The following is a 13,393-nucleotide window of genomic DNA, read 5'->3' on the forward strand; positions in this document are numbered from 1 at the left end:
GACGCTCCATCTAATTCTGGAATTCCCCCACCCTAAAAGTATCGACCTCAATCAACATCCTCATGGGTTTTCGCACCCTGAGGTCTCCTTATGACTGTATTCCTTGGCTTCACTGTGCATTTATGCAAAGCACTGTTTGTGTTCATTTTGAATCGTGCGTAAACCAGAAATTATAGCATATTTCGATTTCAGATCTGTTCTAATAAGGTCCACGTGAATCTCAAAGGTATTTGTCTGATCGTAATCCGTATTTGGCTGATTGCACTCAAATGGAAGGTGCCGTGTAATAAATGTATGGTCGATTCTCCACAAATCTAAAAACAATCCTGTCTCGATTTTACGCTCCGTGTCGCCTATTATTCTGGAATGGTCTTGAGTGACAAAATCAGGAAATTGTCTATCCTGCATTGTGTAGTCAGACGGTGTGTTAGGCCGATACAGTGACGCGTATTCCCCGTTACCATGTTAACATAGAAACTGAGTCGCATTACATATTTGTTACCACCCATAAACGAGGTTTGTTTATTAAAATTCAGAATGTTTGTGTTAATCATGCTATTTCAGATTACATTTACATTTAAGTCATTTAGCAGACGCTCTTATCTTGGCATAATGCTAATGTTTATTGCAAAAAACAGTGATACAATGCTGCTTCAGGTCATGGACCATAAGCATTGGTCTTAACAGACTTAACTATTTATTTCATAAACAGAACATCTGGGGAATTCACACTCCCCATGTGCAGCGCTATATAAAAACAGTCAAACTACAATTGCACCACTATATAAAAAACTTGAAAACTACATTTCTTATAAGCATTACAGGTATTTAAAGATCCATTGGAAATGCAGGTGTATTGTATAAGTTGAATGTGTCATACCTCCACATGACTGCATACTGATTCATCTATTTTTGCAATGTTCAGTTATTCATCAACTTAACACTATGAACATGTTGTACAGTTGATTACTATTTAATTTTATTTTGAGAATTATGTCAGAATTATTCATGAGACAAGGGTGCCAAAGAAAAATAAGTGATTTATGATCAGACTCCAGGCGCAAATTCATGTTTCATCAAAATAGTACATTTCAGTATTGTCTGATTAAAGTTACATAACCACAATGATTCAACAGTTAAATACTTTTTTATATAAAAATGTGCTTCAAAGACCCCAACATCGTCATGGCATAAAAATTCTCAACATTTCATCAAGGGCTTGGTTTTTAGGGTTGACTTTCCCAGGCTACCGTACGTGCTACTTCGTTGTATTCCGTCAGCATGAATCGGACCTGGGCACCTGGAGAAGTGGCCATACTGGACTCATAAACATAGACATCATATTCAGGTATCTCATCTGTGGGAGTATCTTTAGTGAAAGACCCTGCCCACTGGAAGGTTTGGTACTCGTTGTTACTGACACTGTTCGCAGAGTAGAACCCTACCCACGAGTAATAAAACACGTCCTTCCAGTCAGTGAAGGACTTCTTCACAAACAGGCGAGCGCAGGCGTAGCCATTTTTTGTGTAGAGCTGCAGACTGGCATCGTAGCCTTTCATGATGACAGGAATCAAACTGTCCGCATCGTCAAACTCGGCACCACGCCAGACTTCTCTTTCGGTCGTGTCCCAGGGACATTTTTTGAGGAGCCTGACCTGAAGACCGGGGTTCAGGGCCACGGAAACGTCTGAGGTTCCAGATGTGTCGTTGCCGACGGAGGACTCAGCTAGTTTGGTCGTACTAGCATCGTCCTTGAAAAGCCCCACCACCATGTAACGGTCCATGATGGACTTTGGTAGGTTGCTCCAACTCATTTTCAGGTAGCCGTTCTCGGCTGGTTTGACGTCAAGCCTCAGCGGGTGACAATCATCCTCAGTCTTCATTTCCACCATCTGAAGCCTTTGGAATCGGACCGACTTTGCGGAACAGACCTGGAATTCAGGTGACGGGCACGTTTGGTAGCCAGCTTGCCCCAGAAATGCCTCCAAACCGCCCAATGTGTCGTTCCTCCAATGGACCCGTAACATCTGGATTTCTCGTAAGAGGTTGAAGCTAATGGTGTACGTGTGATTTGGATGGAAGAAATTTGCTCGGTTGACATTGAGTGGACAAAGTTCAGTGACCAAGACCTCGTCCAACCTGGACTGATTTGACCCTTCTGCCTGGACAACCCTGACTATGACCCTGTCCCTATTTCTATTGCCAGATTTCAGTGAGTTGTAGTAGTTTTCAGTGACATACTCAGGCAAGGCCCATGAGTTAGCTTTACTGATATCTCCCACTGCGTAGTAAGCTTGGCTCTTTGGATCGGTCAGAGCTGGGAGGAAACTGTCGTTATTATCGAAGTAACCAAAGCCATAGTCACCTCTGGCTGGATCGAAATGGGTTTGGATGATGTCGTGGTTGATGTCGATCTCTGATTGGTCAACAAACCAGTAAAGCAGATAGAGACCATGTCGTGGGAAGCTGTTGCCGTACCATATGTCTCTTAGATCCATGATTGAATCAATGGTCGGAAATGAAGAGGCAGGGAACAGAAACAGTAGGAAGACGGAACAGCAGAGTAAGGTGTGCGATGCCATGATCAACCTGAGAGTGAGTGAGAGAGCACGCAAAATATCAACATTAGATATTGAATATTTATATTTATACAACTACAGTGCATTCGGAAAGTATTCAAACCCCTTTACTTTTTCAATTTTTAAAAAACTTTTATTACACAATACCCCATAATGAGAAAGTAGAAACAGGTTTTTAGACATTTTTGCATATTTATTTTTAAAAAACTAAACTGAAATATCACAGTTTAGGTTTTACAGTACATAAGTATTCCGACCCTTTACTCAGTACTTTGTTGAAGCACCCTTGGCAGTGATTACAGCCTCGAGTATTCATGGGTATGACGTTACATGCTTTGCACACCTGTATTTGGGGAGTTTCTCCCATTTCTTCTCTCTCAAGTTCTGTCAGGTTGGATGGGGAGCTGCACAGATATGTTCAGGTCTCTCCAGAGATGTTCGATCGTATCCAAGTCTGGGCTCTGTCTGGGCGACTCAAGGACATTCAGAGATTTGTCCCGAAGCCACTCCTGCTTTGTCTTGGCTGTGTGATTAGGCTCGTTGTCCTGTTGGAAGGTGAACCTTCCTGAGCGCTCTGGAGCAGGTTTTCATCAAGGATCTCACTGTACTTTGCTCCGTTCATCTTTCCCTTGATCCTGACTGGTCTCTTAGTACCTGCCACTGAAAAACATCCCCACAGCATGATGCTGCCACCACCATGCTTCACCGTAGGGATGGTGCCAGATTTCCTCCAGACATGACGCATGGCAATCAAGCCTAAGAGTTCAATCTTGGTTTCATCAGAACAGAGAATCTTGTTTCTCATGGTCTGAAAGTCTATACTCCAAGCGGTCTGTCATGTGTCTTTTACTGAGGAGTGGCTTCCATCTGGCCACTCTACCATAAAGCTCTGATTGGTGGAATGCTGCAGAGGTTGTCATTCTTTATTTTTATTTTTTTTTATTTACCCCGGCCAAACCCTAACCCCGACGACGCTTGTCCAATTGTGTGCCACCCTATGGGACTCCCGATCACGGCTGGTTGTGATACATCCTGGAATTGAACCAGGGTCTCTAGTGATGCCTCTAGCACTGAGATGCATTGCTTTAGAACACTGTGCCACTCGGGAGCCCCAAGGTTCTCACATCTCCACAGAAGAACTCTGGAGCTCTGTCAGAGTGACCATCAGGTTCTTGAACACCTCCCTGACCAAGGCCCTTCACCCCCGATTGCTTAGTTTGGCCGAGCGGCCCGCTCTAGGAAGAGTATTGGTGGTTCCAAAATTCTTCCATTTAAGAAATATGGAGGCCACTGTGTTCTTGGGGACCTTCAATGCTGCAGACATGTTTTGGTACCCTTCCCCAGATCTGTGTCTTGACACAATCCTGTCTCGGAGCTCTACAGACAGTTCCTTCAACCTCATGGCTTGGTTTTTACTCTGACATGCACTGTCAACTGCGGGACCTTACATAGACAGGTGTGTGCCTTTCCAAAACATGTCCAATCAATTACATTAACCACAAGTGGACTCCAATCAAGTTGTCGAAACATCTCAAGGATGATCAATGGAAACAGGATGCACCTGAGCTCATTTTCGATTCTCATAGCAAAGGGTCTGAATTTCTGTTTTTTATTTTTTATTCATTAGAAAACATTTCTAAAAACCTGTTTTCGCTTTGTCATTATGGGGTGTTGTATAGATTGATGAGGATTTCTTTAAAAAAATGTAATCTATTTTAGAATAAGGCTGTAAAGTCGAGGGTTCTGAATACTTTCCGAATGCGTCTGTTTCAACCAAAGTTACTTGCCAAAGAGCATGATAAAGCATGACGTATAAATCTTGAAATGGCTGCAACCTCTTTCCTAAATCAGTATATCAAAAAGACGTCAACAGTTTTGTGTACCGTTTCTCTTAAAGCGTTACAGCTTCTCTGCTACTTATACATACATTTTACATACTTTCAAATACAGCAATCACGTAACAATAATACATTAAAGAACATAAGCTCTTTAAATGAGCCTCTTACCTGCTCTTTAAGCTCTATAAACGAGCCTCTTTCCTGCTCTTTAAGCTCTTTAAACGAGCCTCTTACCTGCTCTTTAAGCTCTATAAATGAGCCTCTTACCTGCTCTTTAAGCTCTATAAACGTTCCTCTTTCCTGCTCTTTAAGCTCTATAAACGAGCCTCTTACCTGCTCTTTAAGCTCTATAAATGAGCCTCTTACCTGCTCTTTAAGCTCTATAAACGAGCCTCTTTCCTGCTCTTTAAGCTCTTTAAACAAGCCTCTTACCTGCTCTTTAAGCTCTTTAAACGAGCCTCTTACCTGCTCTTTAAGCTCTTTAAACGAGCCTCTTACCTGCTCTTTTAAGCTCTTTAAACGAGCCTCTTACCTGCTCTTTAAGCTCTATAAATGAGCCTCTTACCTGCTCTTTAAGCTCTATAAATGAGCCTCTTACCTGCTCTTTAAGCTCTTTAAACGAGCCTCTTACCTGCTCTTTTAAGCTCTTTAAACGAGCCTCTTACCTGCTCTTTAAGCTCTATAAATGAGCCTCTTACCTGCTCTTTAAGCTCTCCGCAGTGTATCTTGTTACTGAGATATTTGGTGTATTTATATGCATCAATATCCATTGTGCAAACACGTCTATGGCCACTCCCTTTGGTTAATATTTACAGGTGCTTGCGTCTCAAACTGTACATATTGACCAATGATAAAGAGTGCTTGTATTTCTTTCTCGGATTTCTTCCAGGCATGAGAGGTGTTGATAGAACTCGGCCCATATCAATGAGGAAATTGGGTTAATCAGTTGGGGTACTTCTCTTTGCAATGACCCGGAAGGTTGGAATTGAACCACAGATTGAAATGCACCCAAACCTCTTTGCTGGAATGACTTGTGTTTTCAGTCAGAACCATTATCGATCCTGAGCATTTTAGTCCCTTCAGCTATCCTCAACCCTTCCCATCTATCTCTGTAGACCAACCATGTGCCATATATTTTTCAACTGTGCTGAACCTTTCTAAATCGCATAGTATCAGATAGCAAAGTCGCCCTTTACACGTGTATCCTTATACTGGTTGAAAATGGCAGATTTGGACACTGATAACCTCCTGAATGGCTGCACGGTAACATGCTGGCTGCACGGTAACATGCTGGCTGCACGGTAACATGCTATACCTGACGTAAGAGCTCGGGGTCTCCGCTCCACAGCTCTGTATGGATTTTGACTTGCAGCCGTCATAACCTTGGGCACCGCACGCAACAAGAAGTTGCCCCCATCTCTCCCGCTAATTGCTCCCAGGTGATTTTATTTGAACAACTTTTCATCAGGCATCCATATCCCAGGTAGGGGTGGTAGGTGCTATATATATGGGCAGTACTAAGTGATTTCACTTCCTGACACAAGAGGTAAAAATATAGAACATATATTAAATGTTATTATGAACATACTGTATCAAAATGCATGACCTTACACAAGAAATGTGATCAATATTTACAGTAATATATATACAGTGGGGCAAAAAAGTACTTAGTCAACCACCAATTGTGCAAGTTCTCCCACTTAAAAAGATGAGAGAGGCCTGTAATTTTCATCATAGGTACACTTCAACTTTGACAGACAAAATGAGAAAAAAAAAATCCAGAAAATCACATTGTAGTGACTGGATGCGTCGTGCCACAAACAGAGACAACTTCCCACACAGAAAGGAGGGAAAAGGGCTACCTAAGTATGGTTCCCAATCAGAGACAGCTGTCCCTGATTGAGAACCATACCCGGCCAAAACATAGAAACACAAAATCATAGATACAAAACATAGAATTCCCACCCCAAATCACACCCTGACCAAACCTAATAGAGACATAAAAAGGCTCTCTAAGGTCAGGGCATGACAACTGCATTGAGCACATTGGCCACGTCTGTAATGACCCTCCGGAACCTTGTCCAAGAAAGTTTCCCTTTTCTCTGGTGAATAATCAGATTTGACCACAATGTCTCTCACATTTGGGGTTATTATAAAGACTATACGTGGGGGATATTTAAAGATGGGTTTCAATTGTGGGTCCGTATCAATAATTTACCAGCGCTTCCTGATAAATGTCGTTATTAAATGCCTTCCCCAATAGTGAGTCTTGGGTGAAGCACGATGGCACAAAAAGCTTATTTCTCTAAAATGTTATGCACAAATTTGCTTAGATCCCTGTTAGTGAGCATTTATTTTTGCCAAGATAATCCATCCACCTGCCAAATGGCATACTGACTGCAGGAATGTCCACCAGAGCTGTTGCCAGAAATGTGAATGTTCATTTCTCTATCAACATTGTTTTAGAAAATTTGTCAGTAGGTCCATCTGGCCTCACAACCGTAGACCACGTGTTATCACGCCATCCCAGGACCTCCTCGTCCGGCTTCTTCACCTGTGGGTTCGTCTGAGAGCAGCCACCCGGACAGCTGATGATACGGTGGGTTTGCACATCCAAAGAATTTCAGGGAAGCTCCGTCTCAGGGAAGCTCATCTGCATGCTCGTCGTCCTCATCGGGGTCTTGACCTAACTGCAGTTCGGCGTTGTGACCGACTTCAGTGGGCAAAGGCTCACCTTCGATAGCCACTGTGCTTTTCATGGACGAATCCCGGTTTCAACTGTACCTGACAGATGGTGTTGTGTGGGTGAGCGGTTTGCTGATGTCAACGTTGTGAATAGAGTGCCCCATGGTTGCGGTGGGGTTATGGTATGGGCAGGCATAAGCTATGAACAATGAACACAAATGCATTTTATCTATGACACTTTGAATTCAGAGATACCATGGCAAGATCCTGAGGCCCATTGTTGTGCCGTTCATCTGCCGCAATCACCTCATGTTTTAGCATGATAATGCACAGCCGCATGTCGCAAGGATCTGTCACAATTCCTGAAGCTGAACATGTTCCATTCTTCCATGGCTTGCATACTCACCAGACATGTCAGCAGCCATTGAGCATGTTTGGGATGTTCTGGATTGACGTGTACGACAGCGTGGTCCACTTCCCGCCAGTATACAGCAACTTCGCACAGGCATTGAAGAGGAGTGGGACAACATTCTACATTCCACAATCAACAGCCTGATCAACTACATCTGAAGGAGAGGTGTCGTGCCGCATGAGGCAAGTGGTGGTCCCATCAGATACTGACTGGTTTTCTGATCCACGCCCTCCTTTTTTTTCAGGCATCTGTGACCAATGGTCATGTATTCCCAGTAGTGAAATCCATAGATTTGGACCTAATGAATTTATTTCAATTGACTGAATTCCTTATATGAACTGTAACTCTGTAAAATATTTATTTTCTGTATATTTTGTAAGATGAGACCTTGAGGACAAAAATAAATACAGTGTTGACGCAAGCCAAACACCCGTAAGTCCGAATGTGCACTTCCACATCCTAAAACCCATGTAATATACAGTGTCAATGTTCATGATCACTTTGTTTGATGTACAGTTGCAAGACAACCTGGTGTTATAACCCTGGGTTGTCTTGAACAGAGTGAGCCTTGGTTTGTTGCGTTGTGAAGAAAATTTGTCGCGGACCACACGTCTGAATGCAGTCCATTCTCTGCGCACCAAAATGACGGATCTGCTTCTCTGAATTGTCTTGTGAAAGCCTAACACTGTAAGATCATAGGTTATAATTTAGCTTGTTATGTTTGCAATAGCACAAGCTTTCGAATAATGCACACCTGACTCAGATTGTGATTTATAATGGACCGTTCTTTGGATTGTGTAAACAACAGTAATTGCGCATCAAATCCAATCAAGCTTTATTTATACAGCACATTTCAGACATGGAATGCAACACAATGTGCTTTACATGAAGAGAAAATTAATGAAAACAATGAAAATAAAAGCTGAAATATTTACTACACAACAAACACAAGATTTTTTAAAAAAACTAAAGAATGACACAAACTGGGTTACTAAAAAGCACCCTAAGGAAAAGCAAAGCTAAAAATATGTGTTTTAAGATCTATTTTAAATATGTCCACAGTTTCAGCACCCCTCAGGTTCTCTGGCAGGCTATTCCAGAGGCTGGAGGCATAATTACGAAACACTCTCCATGCCTCTTGGTCCTAGTCTTTGGGAAAGTTAAAAGGCCAGAGGACCCGAGGGACCTACTGGGTACATAACTTAAAAGTATGTGGAGGGCTGTGTTCCAAAAAACCAAACAAATACAAGTGCTTGCTCTAGTTCCGGCACAGCTAGGAGAGCAAAATAAAAAGCAACTTATGGTTGAAGACTCTTCTTTTATTCATACAATTACATTTCAATTACGTAGGAAATGTGCTCAATTTGGAGAGGTATGTGGCCACTTGGAAACACCAGTTAGACCTCTCACTCAAACAGTTTTCATTTTTTTGCACCGACTCAAAAGTCTCTATGAATATTCTTATCACGTTACTGAATGTATCTAGAGTAGTTTCAGATTTTGTTAAAAACAAATACGGTGAAAAGTACAGTAAATGTGAAGTACACATTGGATTCTGTCTTGTGTCAGGTGAACTGTTGCGTCCTCACCTTTCGTCTAATAATTTTCCCAGAATCTCCAAACTGTTGACTTTTAAATTGATATGTTTATGCATATGCTTTCCATATAGCTTCTGTAAGAAACATTTCCATTTAGTCCTATCCATATAGGCCAATTCCAAAGAGTGTACGGGGAATATTTTTCACTAAGAGTGTTATTATATTATATTATATTATTGATTGATTGACTATGGCTTTCCAAGTCACCCAAAGGTGCTACAGTATTTGCAGAGATATTTTTCGTTAAATGTGATTTTTCAGCCAATTTTGACCAGAAACAAGCTACGGTACCAGAACAAGTGATCTATTGATTTTGTCTCTTTGCAGCAAAATCTTCAGAGCTGGGATGGTCGTATCCCCCATATACATAACATGCTATTGGTAGAAAGAACGTTGTATTATAATTGATGTTTTAAATCAAGAGTTGTTTTGTGTATCAGTGCTTAAAACATGTGCCATGGAATCGGCACGTCAAAAATCTCTTCCCAACTATTTTGCAGCCTGTATGGCGCAGTAGTCAATTTGTTGGTCCTTAAATAGAACTGGATAAAAAAATTAATCAATCACATTTTTTTTTAAACAATTTTGGTTTTTAATGAAGGGTCGACAGACAAGGTCTGTATTTTTGCAGTAATGCTGCAATCAGTTGGATGTAATTTTGGATAGGGAAGACATTTCCATATATTTTTTGTTAACTGCGTGTGTGACAGAACTCCACCAATCCTGGTTATAATATCATTTAGAAAGATTATATAGTTTAATTTTTTTTTTTACCATGAATAATGTTTTTTTTTAATTGATTAGTAATTTTGAGTTTAAACAAAATATTGGTTGTAATATTTGTTCTGTCATTTCTGGTGGATGAAACTGTAATTGCGACCAGCTTTCAATGGCTTGTTTTAAAAAATAGCGATATTATGAAGAGGATTTCATTTTCAATTAACCCAAAAGTGAGGGGTTGCATAGCTTACTTATTGCAGTTGATTACAATTACGTTATATTTTGTGAATAAAGTCAAGAGTTAACAGAATTATTCATGGAACAAGGGTGCCAAAGAAATGTAGTAATGTGGTCGAACTCCTATAGGTTAAAATACGTGGTTCCTTGAAAAAGTTCATTCAGTCATATGTCTGATAAAGTTACAGAAACAACAATGATTCAAAGGTTAAATACATGATATAAGCCTCAAAGACCCCAGCATCACCATGACATGAAGTAAAAAGATGATGTCCATTTCATAGATGGCTTCGGTTTTTAGGGTTGACTTTCCCAGGCCACAGTACGTGCTACTTCGTTGTATTTCGACAGCATGAATCGGGCCTGGGCACCTGGAGAAATGGCCATACTGGACTCATAAACATAGACATCATACTCAGGTATCTCCTCTGAGGAAATCTCTTTAGTGAAAGACCCTGCCCACTGGAAGGTTTGGTACTCGTTGTTGTTGACGCTGTTTGCCGAGTAGAACCCTACCCACGAGTAATTAAACACCTCCTTCCAGTCAGCGAAGGATTTCTTCACGAACAGGCGAGCGCAGGCGTAGCCATTTTTAGTGTAGAGTTGCAGACTGGCATCGTAGCCTTTCACGACAATGGGAATCAAACCGTCCGCATCGTCAAATTCCGCACCTCTCCAGACTTCCCTGTCGTTCATGTCCCAGAGAGATTTCCCTTTAAGTAGCCTGACCTGAAGACCGGGGTTCAGGGCCACGGAAACGTCTGAGGTTCCAGATGTGTCGTTGCCGACGGAGGACTCAGCTAGTTTGGTCGTACTAGCATCGTCCTTGAAAAGCCCCACCACCATGTAACGGTCCATGATGGACTTTGGTAGGTTGCTCCAACTCATTTTCAGGTAGCCGTTCTCAGCTGGTTTGACGTCAAGCCTCAGCGGGTGACAATCGTCCTCAGTCTTCATTTCCACCATCTGAAGCCTTTGGAATCGGACCGACTTTGCGGAACAGACTTGAAATTCGGGTGTCGGGCACGTTTGATATCCTGATTGCGTCAGAAATGCCTCCAGACCGGCCAATGTGTTGTTCCTTCCTCTGACCATCTGTAACGTCTGAATTTCTCGTAAGAGGTCGAAGCCAATTCTATTCGTGTGATTTGGATCAAAGGAATTCACTTGGTTGTCATTGAGAGGATACATTTGAGTGACAAAGACCTCGTCCAACCTGAACTGATTTGACCCATTGGCCCGGGCAACCCTGACAATCATCCGATCCCTGTTTCTGTTCCCCGACTTCAGTGAGTTGTAGTAGTTTTGAGTGATATACTCAGGCAAGGCCCAAGATTTAGCCTTACTGATATCCCCCACTGCATAGTAAGCTTGCCTCTTTGGATCGGTCAGAGCTGGGAGGAAACTGTCGTTATTATTGAAGTAACCAAAGCCATAGTCACCTCTGGCTGGATCGAAATGGGTTTGGATGATGTCATGGCTTTTGTCAATCTCTGATTGGTCAACAAACCAGTAAAGCAGATGGAGACCATGTCGTGGGAAGATGTTGCCGTACCATATACCTCTCAGATCCCTGATTGTATCAATGGTCGGAAATGTAGAGGCAGTGTACAGAAAGAGGAGCAGGAGGGAACAGCAGAATAAGGTGTGCGATGCCATGATCAACCTGAGACAGAGAGAGTGTGAGAGAGCAAGGTGTCAACATGAACATTTTCTATACTCAAAAAAGTGACCATCTTGAAGTCACATCTGTCGCAACTGATGTCTTTTGACAAAGGCAATGTATAAAACATGAAAGTATAACTTTTAGAAAGGCTCAACCTCTTTTCCGATTCAGTGCGGCATCTGTATATCATAAAGACATCAACATTATGTGTCCCATGTATTGTAGTAAGGATATATAGTACGGCAACTAGCATCTTACCTGCTCTTGAAGCTCTTGTCTTTTCGCAGTGTATCTTATTACTGAGAGATTTGGTGTATTTATATTTGTTCATACCCATTGTGCAAGCATACCATGCTGAAGTCCACTCTCTGTGTGGACTGCTGATGTCTGGAGTGTTATTGGGTCACGTCTGTTGATAACAGTTATTGGTTAAGTTTTGCAGGTGCTCAATAGATTTATGATTATTCTTCTTTTTCCCCTGGCAAATATATCCAGTAGCTACTTTGTTTTGTCATGAACTGTACATATTGACCATGGACAAATTGTGCTCGTTTTTCCTTCTAGTACTTTTTTGGATCAAAGAAAAGCTTTCCAACTGAAAACGTACAAGGCCCCAATTCAATCAGTTGCAGATAAAGGAGCACTGCGCTGCAGGCTCACTCAGACTGATTGTGCTCTTATGCAGGTGGGGTTTCACGTCAATATTCAATGACAATGTAAGCGAGAAGAACAACTTTCGGGTAAATTTACGTCTCTGATAAGCATTCAGAGTGAAGCCATAGTATGTTTCTGATCTGAAAGTTGAGTGCCCCCCAATTATTTTACACCCACTACTCCACCTCTCATTGAGGCTCTGAAAGGTGAAATGTCACAAACTAGTCTGTCTGTGTCTTGAATGAGTTCAATCAAACTCTTGTGGGTTCAGACCTCAGTTCAAATACTTTTTAAAAATATTTTCACTTTAGATGTGCTTGATTGAGCTTTTCTGTTGCAATGGAACCAACAGAACAGTCCCCAAAGTGCAAACCTGGCACTCCAGGTAGGCTAAATCAAACACTCAGAAAGATTTAAAGTATTATGTTTGATTGAATTGAACCATTATAAATGAGTAAATGGTGTTACTCAGGTATCTGGTTATTTCCTTTTGCAGTTATAGGGAAGGTTGAATTCAAAGAGGGGCTGAATTTACTGGTTCCGTCTGGGCTGTTTTGGTTCTCTTGGGGGTCTTGGGGGTGTGGTTCGATGGGGGTAGGCTTGCCGACAGTGTAGGTGACTGCCATCTGACTGATCTACGAAATACCTCGCACCATAAATAACTACTCATTATTATTTGTAGATCAGTCAGTCACCCTTTAGCCACAGTGCATCATGGATTTGATGCTCATCGTGCTTCCGACAGGGCCAGTGTCTTACGTTCACTATATCAATGCCACGTAGATTGTTTTTGCATTCAGGTGCTTTCTAACCAACAGTCAGCCAAAGATTAATACATACTCTAATCTATTTGCTGGAATGAGGAAAAAACGTGTGTTCTTTACCACACTGTAGGAAAAACTGTTTGCTTTGGGCGCATTATTAACCGGGTTATCAGTGAGCTGTTTGTCTGAAAAGTACACTGTCAGGTCATGCAAGAAAAAGCACCTGACTACTTCCTTGTA

At 41.8% G+C, this 13,393-nt stretch overlaps 2 protein-coding genes across 2 annotated transcripts; both read right to left on the reverse strand.

Moving 5' to 3' along the window:
* Positions 1 to 487: 487 nt before the first annotated feature.
* LOC118395421 (uncharacterized) lies at positions 488 to 4,960 on the reverse strand. The gene is made up of 2 exons (XM_052464590.1): positions 4,950 to 4,960; positions 488 to 2,589 (listed from the first exon to the last, which is right to left on the reverse strand). The coding sequence occupies exon 2, from the start codon at positions 2,580 to 2,582 to the stop codon at positions 1,227 to 1,229; it is 1,356 nt and encodes a 451-aa protein (XP_052320550.1). The 5' UTR covers positions 2,583 to 2,589; positions 4,950 to 4,960; the 3' UTR covers positions 488 to 1,226.
* A 3,372-nt stretch (positions 4,961 to 8,332) lies between these two features.
* LOC127907926 (uncharacterized) lies at positions 8,333 to 12,108 on the reverse strand. The gene is made up of 2 exons (XM_052464592.1): positions 11,994 to 12,108; positions 8,333 to 11,735 (listed from the first exon to the last, which is right to left on the reverse strand). Exon 2 carries the CDS (start codon positions 11,726 to 11,728, stop codon positions 10,367 to 10,369), a length of 1,362 nt encoding a protein of 453 aa, XP_052320552.1. The 5' UTR covers positions 11,729 to 11,735; positions 11,994 to 12,108; the 3' UTR covers positions 8,333 to 10,366.
* Positions 12,109 to 13,393: the final 1,285 nt, after the last annotated feature.

Source organism: Oncorhynchus keta, chromosome 16 (genome assembly GCF_023373465.1).
Source record: "Oncorhynchus keta strain PuntledgeMale-10-30-2019 chromosome 16, Oket_V2, whole genome shotgun sequence".
In the NCBI taxonomy this organism is placed as follows: domain Eukaryota; kingdom Metazoa; phylum Chordata; class Actinopteri; order Salmoniformes; family Salmonidae; genus Oncorhynchus; species Oncorhynchus keta.